This window comes from Podarcis gaigeae (genome assembly GCF_964106915.1).
Source record: "Podarcis gaigeae genome assembly, chromosome: 6".
In the NCBI taxonomy this organism is placed as follows: domain Eukaryota; kingdom Metazoa; phylum Chordata; class Lepidosauria; order Squamata; family Lacertidae; genus Podarcis; species Podarcis gaigeae.
The window spans coordinates 22,942,895-22,962,697 of NC_139682.1; the positions used below are offsets into that span (position 1 = coordinate 22,942,895).

The 19,803-nt window shown below is 44.3% G+C and overlaps 2 protein-coding genes across 2 annotated transcripts in view; both read right to left on the reverse strand.

Annotated features, from left to right (window-relative positions):
- The window catches only part of SDC4 (syndecan 4), a 236,189-nt gene that overhangs the window by 26,588 nt on the left and 189,798 nt on the right, over window positions 1-19,803 (reverse strand). The gene's annotated exons all lie outside the window — the stretch shown is intronic.
- On the reverse strand, window positions 10,856-15,213 carry LOC310847987 (caltrin-like protein 2). The gene is made up of 3 exons (XM_083746398.1): window positions 15,114-15,213; window positions 13,957-14,100; window positions 10,856-12,336 (listed from the first exon to the last, which is right to left on the reverse strand). Exons 1-3 carry the CDS (start codon window positions 15,199-15,201, stop codon window positions 12,332-12,334), a joined length of 237 nt encoding a protein of 78 aa, XP_083602524.1. The 5' UTR covers window positions 15,202-15,213; the 3' UTR covers window positions 10,856-12,331.

Sequence of the window (19,803 nt, forward strand, 5' to 3'; positions counted from 1 at the left end):
TTTCTCGGTCCCTGCTCCTGCCAACCTAGCAGTTCGAAAGCACGTCAAAGTGCAAGTAGATAAATAGGTACCGCTCCGGTGGGAAGGTAAACGGCGTTTCCGTGCGCTGCTCTGGTTCACCAGAAGTGGCTTAGTCATGCTGGCCACATGACCTGGAAGCTGTACGCCGGCTCCCTTGGCCAATAAAGCGAGATTAGTGCTGCAACCCCAGAGTCAGGCACGACTGGACCTAATGGTCAGGGGTCCTTTACCTTTAAAGTTATGAACCAAAATGTGCTGGCACCCTTCCAAGCCTAGATGTTTCCTCCTGCCCGTGTTTTTAGCCAATGAGTGAATGCAGAGCTATGACAAATGGATGTCTTAAAGAGCATCTCTTCTCCCTTCCCCTTTAGTTCACTTTCCCTGCTTCCACCTCATTTTATAGTTGTACCTGCAATCTGTGTAGTTTGCCACTCCATTTCCCCTAGCAACCAGGATGGATCTTTTGTGTGGTGGACTGGCCTGAGATCAGGTACCCACAAGAAGTTATTTTCTGCAATGAACGCTACACAACAGGTGGGTACAGGATAGTAGCTTAGTCTTTGGTTTTGAGATTGGGACCGGGGAAATCAGGATTCCTGTGTCTTTAACAACTGTACCTCCACAATCAGAATTAGCAGGACATAGTTGACTTTCCATGGAAAGCATGAGATAGTCTGGGGGTTGGGGAGCAGCAAGGACTGTGCTCTCTTTAATTTTATGTTATGTCATGCCTCACATGGTAGTCATTTTGTGACTGGCGTCCACCCTGCTGCCTCAAAATTTGATATGGTCTACTCTTGAGTGACATAACCTTTGTATTCTCTTGCAAAGAAGAGCTACTTCCCAACACCTGCTGTTATCAAAACTCAAAAAACTGTTTCTCAGAGCACTTGCAGAAAGGTGGTGACACCTCCCTTCTTTGGATTTTCATCCAGGAACATAAGAAGCGGCCTTATAATTAGTCTTCTCATTACTCCACCTGACCTAGTATTACTGACCTCACTGACAATGACTTTCCAGAGTATCAGGAAGAAGACTTTTACCACCAAGACCATATAACACCGGTCCTGAAAGATCTTCATTGGCTCCCAGTACGTTTCTGAGCACAATTCAAAGTGTTGGTGCTGACCTTTAAAGCCCTAAATGGCCTCGGCCCTGTATACCTGAAGGAGCGTCTCCACGCCCATCAACAAGCCCGGACACTGAAGTCCAGCGCCAAGGGCCTTCTGGCGGTTCCCTCGCTGTGAGAAATGAGGTTACAGGGAACCAGGCAGAGGGTCTTCTCAGTAGTGGCGCCTGCCCTGTGGAACGCCCTCCCAGCAATAAACAACTATTTTACTTTTACAAGACAACTGAAGGCGGCCCTGTTTAGGGAAGTTTTTTATGTCTGACGCTGTCTTGTTTTTAATATTCAGTTGGAAGCCGCCAGAGTGGCTGGGGAAACCCAGCCAGATGGGCAGGGTATAAATAATATATTATTATTATTATTATTATTATTATTATTATTATTATTATTATTATTAATATCCTCCAGCCTGCATCCAGACAGGAGCACCTGGTGTTCTCAGGCACCTGCCCCGGTCCAAACTTTGGCCTTCCCACTTGCCTGATCCCTAGCTGTGGGCTAATTTGGTATCTGCAGCTAGGTCTGGGAAGCTGCCCACCATTTCAAATTTCCCACAATGCCTCGGGATGTCTGATGTAACATCCCTTCAGGTGGCTTTTCAGAACCAGCCAGTCTCGCCAGGTAAACAAGGAATTTAACAAGGTTTTATTGTGCCCTCCCCCCTCGACTGAGGTTGAATGGACTTTATTTAAAATTATCTTTGGATTGGACCAGGAGTGTGAGGGAGCAATGCAGAGCAAGAAGAGTGAACGGCTGCTGAATAGATCTAGCAAGAGGCCGAATTTGAAAAAAAGATTTTGTCTTTAACTGTGTGCTGATCAAGAACTCCAGAGTGGAATTTTAATGTCAGAGATTGCAGATGTGCTCTGTGAGTTCTTTATGGACACAGCCTGTACGCTAGTGGTGAAGCAGAAGGTATGGAATGTGACCTTGTGGCAGCCAGATAAACACTACAAAGAACTGAACAATGGAAGATAGTAATTAATTCTCCCAGCACACCAGGTCTGAAACAACAATGTATATGGATTTTATATTTATAAGATGTAACAGAGGCACTGTTTGTAAGGGCTGGGGGGGGGGGTCAGCTGCAAGAATGGACTAACAACAAGTGAAGGATCAACTGGACATTAAATAAGATATGATGTTGCTACAGGAGGAAATGATTGACATATGTTTGCAACAGGGGTGGGAAACCTGTTTTTTATTGAAATTGTATTAAATTAAAGTTTGATTTGGGGGGAAAGGAAAGGAAAGAATGCTGCACCTGCCCTTTGAAGGTGCTCACCTCATTCAGATCCCATGATACCAAAAGTAGTTGTTGTGGTACCTTCCATCTGTTGCTGGACTCCAGCTCTCAATGGCCCTAGCTAATAGTATAGCTAATGGACAGGGACGATGGGAGCTGTGGTTCAGCAACATCTAGAACAGGTTCAGCAACCTTTTCCAGCTGTGGGCCAGTCCACCCTTCCTCAGACCATGCAGTGGGCCGGACTATATTTTGAAAAAAATAATGAACGAATTCCTATGCCCCACAAATAACCCAGAGATGCTTTTTAAATAAAAGGACACATTCTACTCATGTAAAAACACATTGATTCCTGATGCGTCCGCGGGCCGGATTGAGAAGGTAATTGGGCCGCATCCGGCCCACAGGCCTTAGGTTGCCTACCCCTGATCTAGAAGGTACCACATTTGCTTCCCTTACGTTACTCAATTAAATATTTTGCCATTTCAAAACTGCTGGATTTCAATCCAAAACCAAAATGGTAAAGCATTTCAAAGGCATCCCCAGCAAAAGGCAAAAAATTAGAAGCTGCAGTAGCTTTCACTCAGCCTTATCTAGGGTATTTGACTTGTGTTGCTTATCCAAATCAGCCTCCCCCAACCTGGTTCCCCTCAAATATTTGAGATTCTGGTGAAGCTTTAGTCCCATCATTGGTAATGAGGTGGCGAGTGCTGTTCTATATGGGACACCAGCAGCAGTTTATCTGAAGAGTTAGCTTGACAGGGGATGTGAAGCTGAAGACATGAATGGAGAATTTATTATTTTCCTTTCCAAATTACAACCATCACATACTTAAGAGACCACGTCTTCAAACACTGAGCACTTCTCCCTGATTTACTACTTCCAAAGAGAAAATTGATGAATCATTCAGCTGGATTTTCCTTTTATACTTGACTGCTGACTTTTCACCTCAGGAATGACTATGGGTGAAACAGCTTAATTCACGTTGGTGCTGGGTTCTGAGAAAGAGAAAGAAAGATCTACTGAATTAAATACACCCATCACAAACTATAGCTATAGCATGAATGTTATTCACATTCTGAATGGTTCAATGTTGATTAACAATTCTGATGCCACATCTGAAGGCTATAGAAGAATAATTGTTGGCCTTGGCTGCCCTAGTGCACATGATAACTCTAATTCTTGTGACATGTTATAGCTCTGATGGAAGACTCAGGACCTAATGGACATTGAAATACACTGGCAATAATTCAATAGGTTCTAGATATAGAACTTGGTTGTGGTTATTCATGATTGGATTTACAGTACAGTAATATACAACTGCAATATAACTTGTTATGTACCATGAATAATAATGAATTGTGTGTAAGAAGAAGGTGACCCTATCATGTCTGGTATTATTTACAGTAAGACTTGATTCTTCTCCTAAACATCAGCATTTACTTTGCATATCTAGCATATCTAATGTGTTTACTTGCTTTCGTTTGCCTCTTCTGCTTAGCCAACCCCATTTTCTCTCACATGTAGATTTTGGCCCAGTCCCTACAAGGATTGTCCTGGTTCTTTCTTTAATATGGGATTGCTTTTACCAGCACTGAAATGTCGAAATAAGATCAGGTTCCAAATCTAAGTATAGCTGCATATGCATAAAGTAAGGAGACCTAGCAATATGCTAAAGTACTAAAACACTTGGATTGTCATTGTTAATTGCCTGGGCACAGCTGCTGGTATTGTTCTCATTCCAGGTCATTTCCCATAACTCTGCTGATCATGGTAGGGCAGTGGTAAGGAACCACTTCATTAACAAAGGTCTGGATTAGAACGTGGCAAACCCTCCACCGGCCATGCTCCAATGCTAAAAGGGACTGCTTTGGGCAAGCATCGTCCACCTGTCCATCACCTGATGTCATTTGTCAGGAGTGCAACGCAACAATTGGAAATGCCCTCTAAGTTGTGTCCTCCAAGTACAATGCTATGCTTCTTCTTGGAAGGTTAGCCAATCTTCAGAATTTTGGGGGGGCATCCCAGAACACAAGCAGCAATGTTTCCTGTTTCTGAAATCACTTTCCTTGGAGGAATAGTCCCTATCACTTCCCAGCTGTTAAGTGGAACAAACATGACCCGCCTCCTATTAGTGTTGTTTACAGTACCCGAAATTGCTGGGTAGCAGTCTCTGCCACCTATCCCCTCACAACACTTCTTATTTTTAGGGCAGTCATAGTCAACATCACATTTATTAGGGAGGTCCAGCATGAAGCAATTATGACTGGACAGCTTCCAGGCTTCTCTCCTACAGAGAAATAAAGTGTAGTATGAAAGATAATCTCAGAAAAGCAATGTTTCCATCTCTGATTGCAGCTCACCACGTTCTTTATTCTCTTCTAGCCTGAAAACGTCCCTAAAGAATATTCCCAGATATTGCAGCATTGTGTGAAATGTAGTCAAATTATTGAGTACCAATCATACAGTGTGGAATGGGCAGGGGACCCTGAATCCAATGCTGAGATCTTCTTGAGGAGTCCTCTGGGATGACACCTGCTGACTAACCCCTGGAGCTGTCAGAAGAGAAGGTTGGGCAATCCCCTAGTCCTCCAGAGCACCAGCAACCAAAAAATTGGGCCCAAGTTTATAGAGTTGGAAGGGACCACGAGGGTCATCTAGCTCACCCCCTGTAATGCAGGGATCTTTCGCCCAACAAAAAATCCATTACCCTGAGAGTGAGGATCTCATGTTCTACCAACTCAGCTGTATTAAAGCAATGGCAGTTGGGTTCTTCTACTCTGGACCTTGGATTGTTTCCTGACCTTGTTTCTAGATCATGCTTTGTATTTAGCTTGATTCTTGAGAGCATAGTGCACCTAGAACTTTGCACTATTGGGTAGGTGCTTTAGTAAAAAGCTTTGCCCTCTGTGAACTGAGTTTAACTGGGCCACCCTGGCCAGTCCCTTTCTCTCAACCTGACCTACCCCACACAGTTGTCATGAGCATCAAATGGGAGAACAATGTGCACAACCTTCACCTCCTTGGAGGAAATATAATAAATAAAATAAATGAATAAAACATAATACAACAACTTGCTATTTACTGTACCGAAAAGTGGTTGGAAGCAGTCTCTCCCGCAAGGCCCTTCACAGCACTTCCAATTGCTAGGGCAGTCACTGTCAAAAATGCATTTGTTAGGAGGATTCAGCATGAAGCATCTTGTGAGAAACAGTGGGCAGAGACCAGGTTTTCCTGAAACAGAGACAGTAACATAATGAGTGGTTCTGAGTCAAATTCAAGTTATTAGTGAGAATTTTAAAAGCCCTGCAAGAACTAAGAGAAAGCACAACTGAGCTGGCCAATGTGGAAAGGCAAGTAGAGTTGGGGTTACACACCATCTCTAGAGCACCCTTCCTTCAGGTGTGTGATAGGTGCCAACACTTGACTCTTTTTGGCACTGACTGAGCCCTTTCAAATTCTTGAATTCTATTCACTTAGTGGAAGACAGGAGTGCCTGGCGTGCTCTGGTCCATGGGGTCAAGAAGAGTCGGACACGACTAAATGACTAAACAACAACAACAACAAATTGTTGCTTGTTCCACTGATGCAGAGATTGTCCTCTTAAATACGTTTTAGTGATCTCACTGCATCCTTAAAAGTTTTATTATTGCATTTTTATGTTTTGTGGTTTTTATGGATATAACACCCTGGCAATCATTTTTATGAACAGCAGGCTAACAATGTTTCACATAAAAACAAACGCATAAAGAAAATATTGTGTGGCAAACAGTTCAGAAATGGGAGCAGGTCCAAAACAGGGTTGCAAAATGATTAGCTGGGACTGGGTATTTTGTCCATATGCATTTGCTTGTCACATACTCTCCACTTTTGGGCCCAATTTTAAAGCTCCCTCTGTCTTGGAACCAGGTTACCTGCAAGAGTGCCTTCCTTATGTCTATCCCAACCTTAATCATCATTTCAGATGGGGCACCCTGACCAAATGAAAGGAGGCAGATAACCACTAGGAAATGGGCCTTTTCAATAGTAGCACCCCAGTTATGGAAAAGCCTTCAGAAAGGGGTTCATCTGGCACAGTCTTTATGGTTCATAGTCAGGGAAGATGGAGCTCATTGGGTGACCCAATGCAAAAATCCTGAGGATCCATGTGGATCCGTGCTTTGTAACCACGTTTTTGCGCCATTGCGGCCCCACGTGTGTTTTTTTTTGGTGCAGGCTGTAGCCACGGACATGCTATGTGATCTGATGGTGAATTTGGGGTGACCCAGTGCAAAACCCCTGAGGATCCATGGACTTTTATCTCCCCCCTCCCGGGCAGCCTCCGCTAGCCTCCCTTATCTCTCTTCCGATCCCACCTATCAACTGTTTCCTTTCAACACTCCCTTCCCTCTTGTTTGCCTTAGAGTCCTTTCCTTAGCTGGAGCAGTTTTTTGCTCCTCCTTTTCTTCTAATTTCTTTCCTTATTGCTTTCGTCTTCCTGTTTCTCCCCTTTGCAAGTTTGCTGTCTTTACCTCCCCTCTCCCAGGCAGCCTCCTTTATCTCTAGCATCCTTTATCTCTCTCCCCATCGGCAAACAATCAGCGGCTTTGTTTCAACACCCACTTCCCTCTTTCAAAAAAAAAAAAAGCATGATCTGCTTTTTGCCCCTGGGCAATTTGGCTCCAGGGACCATGCATTCGCTCCATTAGATGCACAGACATTTCCCCTTACTTTTTAGGAAGAAAAAAGTGTGTGTTATGGAGTGAAAAATACAGTATATGGAGGGCCACAGGTCCCCCACCTATGACAATACCCATCCTTAGCGGAAGCAAAAGGATCTTTCTCACCTGTATCTCTGTATCTCTGGATACCATTTGCTCCAGAAGGTGCCTTTGGAACTTACCTATGAAGAATATTGTACCCGATACGGAAATCTCTGACCAAAGGACTAGGAGACCCACAAGCAAGAAAGCACTCTGTGTCTTCATGGTGCTGGCAGGAACCAAATATGGATGCCTAGGACCAAGATAGGCAGATATTTATACTGGCAGAGCTGGGCTAAGAGATGATAGTATCTTTTCACATCCTCATGCTTAGCATAATTTCTCTTTACTGAGAATATTTTACCAGCATTTTCAGCCCACTATAAAAAACTGATGTTAATTTACAGTACATGCTTAACCTTCTCTCTTCTGTTATGTTTGTGAAATCAGTTGATGCTGGGATATGGCCATTTATCCCACAGATTACTCTGTCCCACTGCCAGCCACTAAGGGAAGGGTGTAAGCCTTTGGTACCCCAGATGATGTTGGAGTTCATCCCCAGCTGGCATGGGGATGGTGGGTGTTGTGGTCCGGCCACATTTGAAGGACCACAGATTCCCCATCCTTGGTTTACACAGGGCTGTTCCAGATGTTCTTATGATTATAGAATCATGATTACACAATCCCATTTTCAATACTGTTTGAGATTGCTATGATGTCAGATCAGACATACTGGGTGATACCCAATTATTGGTTTTCAACAGAGCATCATAAATGTAACACAAAAACAACAAAAACACACACAGAGTACACATTATTGGGTTGTCAGTTACAAAAAGTAACTGTAACTGCCCAGTCCTCTTTTAAAACCATCTATGTAGATGACCAGGGACGCGGATGGCACTGTGGGTAAAAGCCTCAGCGCCTAGGGCTTGCCGATCGAAAGGTCGGCGGTTCGAATCCCCGTGGCGGGGTGCGCTCCCGTTGCTCGGTCCCAGCGCCTGCCAACCTAGCAGTTCGAAAGCACCCTCGGGTGCAAGTAGATAAATAGGGACCGCTTACTGGCGGGAAGGTAAACGGCGTTTCCGTGTGCAGCTCTGGCTCACCAGAGCAGCGATGTCACACTGGCCACGTGACCCGGAAGTGTCTTCGGACAGCGCTGGCCCCTGGCCTCTTGAGTGAGATAGGCGCACAACCCCAGAGTCTGGCAAGACTAGCCCGTACGGGCAGGGGTACCTTTACCTTTACCTTTATGTAGATGACCATCACTGCCTCCTCATTATAGTCTAGCATTGCCAGGAATGAACACAGATGAAGCTACACACAACAAAGTTTAAAATATACAATATATGAATCAACCAATCAACATTAACATGAATGGATCACTGAACATCAACAACACACCCTTAGATGGATGGCCTCAATCACACTCATCCTTTGCACCCTGCTATTCAATCTGTTGAAGACCACTGATCTAGAACACTATAATGAATGATAATCTCTTGTCTGTTGTTTTGTTAATGATGCTCAGGGACAACGGCTCTTTAATTCTTTCATATATGTTAGCCCTCACTATGTGGTGCCTTCCAGGGAGTTTGGACCACAACTCTCAACTAACATGCCCAGTGGTCAAGGCTGATGGGAAATGTAGTCCAAAGCATATAGAAGGCATTGGGGAAGGGTTGGCCTAAAAGATGTCAAATGGGGAACCAAGGAAATGAAGGAGAAGGAAAGAGAGAAAGGCATTTGCATAAATAGTAAAATCCTAGCTACAGAGGTCATTTAACAATTGACTTCACGGTATTTACAAGGAATGAAGTAGATTTCCCCAATACCACAAGCTGACCTGTGGGTCAATGCCGACAGGAGAAATCTGAGAAATGCATACTATTCTAGTCTTGTGATGTATGTACAGTGGTACCTCGGGTTAAGTACTTAATTCATTCCGGAGATCCATTCTTAACCTGAAACTGTTCTTAACCTGAAGCACCACTTTAGCTAATGGGGCCTCCTGCTGCCGCCGCGCCGCAGGAGCATGTACATTTCTGTTCTCATCCTGAAGCAAAGTTCTTAACCTGGGGTACTATTTCTGGGTTAGCGGAGTCTGTAACCTGAAGCGTATGTAACCCGAGGTACTGCTGTACTTCGTTTGCCTATAGATGCCTGCACACATCTCTCTGCAAACAAATGTTTGGTTCTGTCAAACCCTTCTGTTGGTCAACCTTCCCAAGGTGAGCTGTTTTAGTGAGGTGCCTGGGAAAGAGTAGTACCCACTCTACCAGACTGCTGACAGCACCTCTGTAGGATAAGTTCTAACAGCTCACACTTGGGGAGAATTTTTATTCTGTCTGCATTTTAATTTTGTGATGCAAGTGTACAGTCAAAAATGCATACAAAATGGGGGATGTTTTCACAAAATGTGCATGGTGACAAGAGCATACAAAACTGCATTATATTGAGGGAAATTGCTTGCAAAAATATGTATATTAGGCAAAACTGAATACCAAAAAATGTGTAAGTTTGGTGAAATATAAACGAAACTGCTTAAATGCCTTTATCTTCCACAATCTCAAGGTAGTGTACATGGTTCTCCCTCCTCCCCATTTCATCCTCACAACAACCCTGTGAGGTAGGTTAGACCAAGAGATGGCGACTGGCCCAAGGTCACCTCATGAGCTTCATGGCTGAGTGGGGATTACGAACCCTGGTGCCCCAGGCCCTAGGCTCAGCACTCTAAGTCTAACCATTACACCACACTGAATTTAATATTGGGAAAATGAGAAAGTGAGGGAAACCGAAAACTTCAAGCTGTTTTACAAATGTTTTTGGACTCAGAAAAGGTAAAAGGTAAAGGACCCCTAAACAGTTAAATCCAGTCAAAGGTGACTTATGGGGTTGCGGTGCTCATCTCACTTTTCAGGCTGAGGAAACCGGCGTTTGTTCGCAGACAGCTTTCCGGGGCATGTGGCCAGCATGACTAAACCGCTTTTGGTGCAACGGAACACCGTGACAGAAATTAGAGTGCACGGAAACGCCATTTACCTTTCCGCCACAGCGATACCTATTTATCTACTTGCACTGGCATGCTTTCAAACTGCTAGGTTGGCAGGAGCTGGGACAGAGCCACGGGAGCTCACTCCATCATGGGGATTTGAACTGCCAACCTTCTGATCGGCAAACCCAAGAGGCTCAGTGGTTTAGACCACAAGCGCCACCCACATCCTGTGTTTTTGGACTACAGCTCGCTTAATCAGGAATTTCGGAATCACATGTTAATGAAGCTCCTATAATCTCTAACTACTCCCTTGTTGCATGTAAAATTTATGCACCTCTGACCTCAGGCATTGTTTGTGTAGCTTCATCTGTGTTCTTTCCTGCCAATGCTAGACTATAATGAAATGTTGGCAACTGTCATATTAGACAGGCAGGCAGACAGACATATATGGTTTTGAAATGTTGGTCTGAGTGGAAACACAAAGACTTCTGCACTGTTGTCATGCACCTGCAGAGCTGCATTTCCTTGTTAATCACATATCTCAATCAAGAGCATTCGTTTGGCCAATAGCAGAACATCCAATTTGACTTGGCTGGTTACCACAAAACAAATATTACTGAATAGCTAAGATTAGCAGATATCAAGTTCTAGGTTCAGAAGTATGGTAATTGCTTCTGACTTTGGCAAACAAATCTTGTTAGAGCAACAACGAGGCTTGAGGCATCTTAAAGACAAATAGATTTATTAAGGTTTATTGCAGCACAAACCTACTTCATTGGATGCATGAAGTGAATTCTTAGTTGGCAGGTATTTAAGGGAGAAAGGTATAAAGCAAAAACTGAATGGTAATGAGATGCGATTAGAGAAGTAATTAGAATGTATATGTATGTTAAATAGGCACACCCTTTACAGCTGCAGTTTGGTGATAATTGACTCATCATTTTTGAGATGACTCTATCAACACACAGTGGGGCAGGGAACCATTCGTAAGAAAGCCATTGATGGCACAGATATCCTGACATTGATTGGTAACTTTGATTTTTTAAAAATACGCTGGTCTATAACCATGATAAAGCACTTGATTAAAATCCTTTCTCTTCATTTGACCCGCAAGTGATGGCAATGAACTTCTTGACAAATTGCAACTCAGTTGTTTCACATTGTATTTATTCATTCAAAGTCCCTTTGTTGTGAAATATGTACGTTGAGGTCAGTTACAGAGAGTCTTGGGAGGCCGAAATGTTCTGCTACTGGTTTGTGGGTATTGCCATTGTGAGGTCAGGTTTGTATCCATATATTTTTCAGGCGTAGAGACTGACCTGTCAATTCTATGTTGAATACAGAAGGATATTTTGGGCAGGTAGAAATCAAAGTGGAAAATGGGCAGGGAAATGCACCCCTGTGGGAGACAGTATTAGGTCCTGTTCTATTGTTGCTAGAGTAGACATGGAGACTGAGTGGGCATCTGTCACTGCCATAAGGTATGGTCCCTGTGCCCCTTACTCTATCATGTGGGTTGTTGTTGCTCATGAGTAACTGTTTTAGGTGGAGGCCAGTGGAGGCTGTTTGTAAGTAGGCACAAGTCTGCCATCCAACACCACAAAACAGAGATATAAAGGTACAGAGATATTTCTTCCTGGGGCTATGGCTGAATATGTTGCTCCTAAGGGCATATCATATTAGGCAGCAGAAGTGCATGCTATCACGTCCGCACATAATTTCAGTGAAGACTTGTGCAATCCAAAATGAAGGAGACTTTTGAGAGCAACTCCAATAAGAGGCAAAAAAGGGGGAAGCTGTTATTATGAAAGGCCAAAGTGAAAAGCGGAAAGCAGCTTCAGCTCAGTTCTGTCTCGGATCTTAGTTTGTCTACAGTAAATCAGAAGAATGATATCTTAAGAGTTAGCTTTGTAATGAATGGGCCTTTCTTTGGGATCTGAAGACATAAATGGAGAGATTATCATTTCCCTCTCCAAATCAAGGGCTTCAAATACTTCCAAATCAATAAATCATTCAGCTAGATTTTCCTCCTGCAAATGAGGTAAGTAGCTGGCTGGTGACTACGAATCAGAATAATGTCCATGGATGGAACAGGTGTTTTTGTTGCAGTGTAGTAGTAGTAGTAGTAGTAGTAGTAGTAGTAGTAGTTGCTGCTGCTGCTGCTGCTGCTGCTGCTGGATGTCCATCAGTGAAACAAGAATTTATGCTACAGGAAAGAGGAGAGGAAGATCTATTTGATTAAATCCTACCATCACAGATAGCTGCAGTGTGATAATGACTCACATTCTGCATGGATTAGTGCAGGTTACACAATCCTCATGCCCTGTCTGAACTATAGGAAGGAGGAGTTGTTGACCTTGGCTTCTCTAGTACACATAATATCTTCTCTTGCTGTAACATGACATATCTCTGACGAAAGTCTCTGAATCTAATAAGCACCAAGAGCCTAAACTCAATACTTCAGTAATTTATATTTAGATTTATAATTAGGTTATGATTATCCACGATTGGATCTGCAACAATATAGAGCTGCAGTGTAATATGCATGAGTCATGAATAATAATTGGACTAGATCACCCTCAGGGTCCCTTCCAACTCTACAATTCTATGATTCTGTAATGAATTGCCCTGTAAGAATAAGAGAAAGGAGACCAGGACAATATCAGGATGCTCCCTCCATCTATTCCACCTGGGATGACATTCTCCCATACCAAAACCAACAGTTATACTACAATTAGAAGAGAGTTAAGATGCCGCCATCATGCCTGATATCACTTCCAGTGGGATCCCTCCACCGAATGGGAACACAGATTTTGCATATCATGGGTTGCTTCCAATGTTGGCCACACTCAGAGTTGACCTATTGGAATTAATGGACATAACTAACACAGGCCTGTTATTTCCAATGGATAAATTCTGAGTGCCCTTCCACTCTCAATCTCCAGCAACTGTTGGATTCGGGTAGCAAAAATGTCACTGGGCACAAATAGAGTGGTTTTGGAGAAAAGTCACTCTGATCCATAGAGATGCCCTGCAGTTGGTGAATGAGGGTAGGGAGCCCTTCTGCATTGCTGAGAGATCTCAGTCTTCACTTAAAAGGAAAAGAATCCCACCTTTCTCCACCATTGCTGCATCCCATCAGGGGTGGTGCTTCCAGTCTCGCCACTTGAGGAAAGGGGAAAGTGCCACCTTGCCACGCCACTGCTGCTGCCACCACCACTACCTGTCTGCTCCTGCCACCACCACCTGCTTTGACATGTGCCCTGCTGCATCTGCCAATGGTGCAGAAGCACCACCACCATTTGTGCCAATTTCCAACAAGATCATGCCAATTTTGGGTGAGACCACTCAACCACTGGTGAAGGGGATGGGGCAGGCGGCGTAGCTGCAGGGAAAGTAAAAGCTGGGGGGCTTTTACTGCCTGAGGCAGCAGCCTCAGCTTGCCTAATGGGTGAGCCGGATCTGCATCCCATAATACAGACATAGCCAATGTGGTGTCCTTTGAACATTGTGAACTACATCCTCCATCATCCCTAACCATTGGCCATGCTAGCTAGGGCTGATGGGTTTTGTAGCTGGATAAATCTGGAATGCACCATGTTGGCTAGCCCTGCCATAACAGAAAGCAAACCTCTTCATCTCCAGCCATCCATGCTGGGAACATTTTCACCATCCTTCCTGAGATGCAAGCAATACCACTTTCAATTTCCCGATTTGTTCTCCTCAAAGGAATCATAACCCATATTACCACCCACAAGGGAAATGTTAACATCGTTGGTGAAAAACTTGAATCAACACAGTACAATTATCTTGTTGCATACAGTACCAAATACTGGGTCAGTGCAGTCTTTTCCACATATCCCTTGGCAACACTTCATGGACCCTTTACAGTCAAAGTCATTATTGCAATTGTTGGGGGGATTCATCATCCGACATCTTACAGTAACCACTGGGCACTGTCCTGGTTTCTCTGCAACAGAAAGAGCAAACGTGGAATGAAAGAAAAGGGCAGAATTGTTAAGCTTCTTGGACTTGCCAGATAATTACTCTTACTGCTGGATCAGGCCAATGACCCATCTAGTCCAGCATCCTGTTCTTACAGTGGCCAACCAGATGCCTGTGGGAAACCCCCAGACATGACCCAAGGGCTCTCAGCCCTCCTGTAGTTTCCAGCAACTGGTATTCTGAAGAGTTATTGCCTCCAGCCATGGAGGCAGAACATAGCCATTGTGACTAGTAGCCATTTATAGACTTATCCTTTCAGAAAAAAAGTTCCATAGGTTAAGTCTGATTCCAAATCGAAAGAACAGGGGAGAATTCCTCAGCAGTCTTTATGGAAACTGGTTCCCCTGCTCTGAGAAAAGCAGGAGGAGTTTACTAGACAAGACGAGCTACAGAGGGCTATCCTGAAACATTGCCAGTATTAAAAGCATGCTCCTCAGCATAGCTAGAATTGCTATTTGTCAAGTGTTTGCCTGCTCATCCATTATTCTGTCCTTGACTTCAGTATCAGATATGCAGAACGGAGACTGCAAGTGGTTTGTTTGTTTTTTAATCTTTCTACTCTGGCACCAGTTAGACTCACCTCACTCCCACTCCAGGACCTGCCAAAGTCTCAGGCTGCCCCCTCTCCATAACCACCCATCCCCACCCTCTCACCTGCCAGAACCACACCAGGCTGTACCATGGACCAGCCCATAGTTGAATGGATGTTTGGCTTAGTGGGTCACCAATGGTGCAAGCATCCCTTAAGATCAATGTTGCTAGTGTGATGTCCTCCAAACATTGTTAGATTCCAACTGTCTTGATCTCTGTTCATTGGCTATGCTGGCCTATGGGAGCCCACCAACATTCAGAGGGTACCATGTTGGCTAACCCTGCGCTGATCTGATTTCAAAGGATGAAATGGCGACAGGGGGGGAATGCCCATTTTTATCAGAAGCAAAAATAGCCCTTATAGCATATGGTTGTCTTGAAACTTACCTTTTGGTCTTCCTGTACCAGATGCAGGTGGCATCTGTGAAGAAAGGACTAGGATGCTGAGAAGGAGGAAGGCACCTAAAGTCTTCATGATGTTAGCCAGATATCAGTGCCCAAGACTAAGCTAAGTCAGTATTTATATTGGTAGGGGTGGGTCAGGAGATGATGCCATCTTTTCACGCCCTCATTCTTAGCTGGTGCATCTTGCTAATTCTGTTGGGTTGTATATAGTTTCCATCTATGTCACATCTTGCAACAGTAGACATTGGAATTAACAGATTATAATCTGCAATGAATTTCCCCGGCTTGGTGCTGTCCAGCTGTTTGGAGTGACAACTCCCATCAGCCCCAGCCAACACAATGAATGGAACTGGTGGGAATTGTCATCTGAAACATCTGGACAGCACCAAGTTAAGAAAGGTTGGTCTACAATGTGTCAAAAGTTGCCAGTAATTAACCTTTTCTGCCATTCCATGTAACTTGGTTCTTTTGAAAGGTGTAATCAAGCAGTTGAACTGGAACTCTGTGCATGCCCCAAGACTATGCAGTAAAGTAAATACAGTAAGATTTCATTGTACTTGTACCCAAGACTATGTATGTAATCTCACTGATTTCAATTAGCAAAGAATCCGGTGACTGTGCTTGAGATCAGAGGAAGCTCAAGTCAAGTATCGTTTTGTTAAGCAGTTTCATCCAAAATTCTTCACCAGGGTGGCTGCTATTTGCAAGGAATTCCCTGCAGTGACCTAGAAATGGACTTCCCCTTGGATCACAACAGTTAGTGCATGTCTAATTTATCCCACCAGAATTGGTGACACAGCTAATGCAGCCAGCACCTGTAATGTGGCCCTTAATTATCCCTTGCAAGTCATGGATTTCCCCCCAGCAAGTATATTCCACCCTGATTAAACACATTTGTTTCCATTCCCTGTGTAGCACAAGCTTAATCCTTGCAGTGTACACACTGATACCTATTAAATAAAGCACACTCTGATTGGTTAAGAGACACCCTTTGAGACTGTGCTGCATGGGGAAAATTAAGTCCTATAAGTAATGACAGATTACCTGTCCTTTGTCATGGAATGTCCACCCTACCAAGCCCTGTTCTTCACAAGATAATCCTCTGCATCAGAGCCCAGCCTTCCATATAATCGAGAACACCTTAATACTCAGTTTGTTTGTTCTCGTGGGACTGGCACTTGAGAGGCTACTACACATTGCTCTTTCCTCCATTTTGCTCTGACTCTGGATTGCTGTAGGAACAAGGCCTTTTCTTTTGTCAGCTAGACCTCCGTGGCCTCTTCTCCCCATCCCATTGCTTCTAAATCATGTTTGTGGTTGTTTTCCTTGTGGGAAAGGATCCTCGTGGGAAAGCACAAGCCACTGCCTCACCACAAATAAGCTTTTCCCATTAAGGGATATTATTGGAATTAGACATGACTGCTCAGCCTGAGTGCTCACTGGAAGGGCAGATCCTGAAGCTGAGGCTCCAATACTTTGGCCACCTCCTGAGAAGAGAAGACTCCCTGGAAAAGACCCTGATGTTGGGAAAGATGGAGGGCAGAAGGAGAAGGGGGCGACAGAGGATGAGATGGTTGGACAGTGTTCTCGAAGCTACCAGCATGCGTTTGACCAAACTGCGGAAGGCAGTGGAAGACAGAAGTGCCTGGCGTGCTCTGGCTCATGGGGTCACGAAGAGTCAGACACGACTAAACGACTAAACAACAACAAAGCTCAGGCCTGAGCCTTGTCAGGACGTGGACCAATTGGAGGTTCTTGAGGAGTGCAGCTAACTGACTCTCTGTTCTGAAAGGACTCCATTCCCCATCCAAATCCACAGCCAAGTCTCTTTGGAGATCCCCAAGTCCACCCACCAGCAGGCCAAGGTGAAATCGCAAGGAAGCAGCGTTGTCCCTGCTCATCCATCCATGGGACAGGTAACCATTGTGTGTCACCTCTCACATTTCTCTACCATTCGTGTTCCACAGGTCTCACCCACCTACAGTTTATGCACAACCCAAACTCCACATTTTGCATGTGAAAACGTCCTGGTCTGTTTATTTACTTAGTCCCCTTGGACAACCCTCTGCAGGCTGCATGCCAAAGGTAGATGGTCCAAAGAAGAAAAGCAAGTGAGGCAAGGGATGTGATTCTGACATTTGTAAGAAGCTGCAGTAACTACATTCCAGGCGACATTCCAGTAAAATAAGGTCAGAGGTTTCTGCAGGGATGTTGCTGCTCTTTACCAAGAGGGGGAAGGGAAAGGCAGCGAGGAGCTTGGCGTGGCATAGAATCAGGAACATCAGGTTGGCTCCATCACTATGCTCAGACAGTGCTGTTCTCCCTGCTGCCTTGCTTATTGTCTGTCTGTCTGTCTGTCTGTCTGTCTGTCTGTCTGTCTGTCTGTCTTTTATTACCTGGCAGCAATGTGCAGTGTCAGGACTTGAAAGAGCCCTGATGGCCACAGCTACCAGTAAGTGGACTGGGTGACCCAACCACACAAATGTATTTCCCCCGCAGAATAACCTATCGGCAAGAATTGCTGCTTGCAATTTCACAGCCTTGGGGACTGAACTGTCAATTGCTACCTTGCAGAGCTGTTGTGAATATAGGGGGGGGGGACGCGATGACAACCATCTCCTGAGCTCTAGTGGGGGGGGGGGAGAGAAGCAAGACACAAATATGTAAGAAGCAGGAAATGTTTGGTTTCCCCAACTCTAAGCAAAACACACACACAAACGCACACACCTTGAATATCCTTGTGTTAAAATGCAGTCTATAGGAATTTTAACTTTCTGCTGCTGTGAAATGTTTCGATGGTTTTATTTCCTGATTCACTTTGCATTTTGCTTTTATGGTTGCTGTATATTGATAAATATCAGCCCAGTGATGGCAAGCATGCCAGGAACAGCTGTGCAGGGAAAATAGAAAATCAGAAAGAGGGAGTGCAATGCAACATTTTTTTTCTCAGTAGGAAGGAAGTACCGTTTCTTTCAAGAGAGCTACTTTCTTGTAAAACATACCTGATCCAGCCAATTGTGTTTTATCCTGCAAAGGCAGCACACTTGGTGAGGTGGATTAAATAATGTGGACTTGGAGTAAAGTGTTCAAACAAATGCACCTGTGTCAAGTACCCAGGCAGGTTAACCTCCTGCTCCTCCAGCCCCAGCAGCAACAACAAGGTTCTCCTATTTTTTCTGCTGCTCTGGGAGGCTCAAGTCCAGAGTAGGGCTGCTCAGCTGGCCAATGGTAATGAGCCCCTATAAGTGCATATAATGTCAATTGCTCTGCTCTGCTCTACTCTCCCCTTATTCCTTATTAATTCCCACATCATTCACTTTGCATCTCATTGCAAGCTGTTTTTGTTGGAGGTGAGTGAATCTCTTCAGCAGGGAAGATACTGGAAATGCCTCATTTAATTATCTTCTGATTGCTTAGCAATTGTAATTAAGTGATTAACTGTCTTTAGCAGTGTTGTTGCCTGCTGCAGCCTTAGAACGTTGCCTCCACAGTTTGCTTTCTAACTTACTTTGAAAAGAAAGAAAGAAAGAAAATAGTGTGTGTCCACACCACCACCAATTCTGGAGAAGAAAGCAACATTTACCTTTGCATTGGGGCACTGAGACATCACCACCACCCTTCAGATCTCTTATTCCTGTTTGTCTTCCAAGAAAACCCTACATGTTCCTAATTCCTCCTGTTGTTCTGTGTAACATTAACTCCCCAAAGTCAGAAATTGGTCTCAGTCTGCTCCAGTCACTCCCTAGAAGAAAATACAAAATGTCTTACAGGCTTCTCCAGCTGTACATTGACCTAGAAGTCACCATATGCTCTGGATAGTCTTTTCACTGCTTACATGTTGTGCAACTACAACTAATCCAGAATACAACAGCTAGACTGGTGACTGGGAGTGACCACCAAGACTATATCACACCGGTCCTGAGAGACCTGCATTGGCTCACAGTACGTTTCCAAGCACAATTCAAAGTGTTGGTGTTGACCTTAAAAGCCCTAAATGGCCTCGGCCCAGTATACCTGAAGGAGCGGCTCCACCCCCATTGTTCTGCCCAGACACTGAGCTCTAGCGCTGAGGGCCTTCTGGCAGTTCCCTCACTGCAAGAAGCAAAGTTACAGGAAACCAGGCAGAGGGCCTTCTCAGTAGTGGCACCCGCCCTGTGGAATGCCCTCCCATCAGAAAACATCTGAACGCAACACTGTTTGGGGAAGTTTTTAATGTTTATCGTGTTTTTAATATTCTGTTGTGAGCCACCCAGAGTGGCTGGGAAAACCCAGCCAGATGGGAAAGGTGTAACTAAAAATTATTATTATTATTATTATTATTATTATTATTATTATTATTATCACCATCATCATCATCATCATCATCATCATCATCATCCAAACAATCTCAGTGATAGACTGGGATAGAAGAGCTCAGTCAGTTGTTTACATATTATTCCATCTATATCCTACCTAAGCTTCTAAGAAGCTTATTGAGTGAGGATTCGAAACGTGGTTTCCCAACTCCTAGTCGGACACTTTAACTTCTAAACCCGTGTTGCCTCTCCTTTAGACTGTAAACCTACAGGGATGAGCAGCAGCAGCGCATGCAATTCAAGGGGGGGGGGGAGAGAGAATCATCACAAGTGACCAAGCTTTCTTTTTTTAAAATGTTTATTAGCAGGGAAATAGA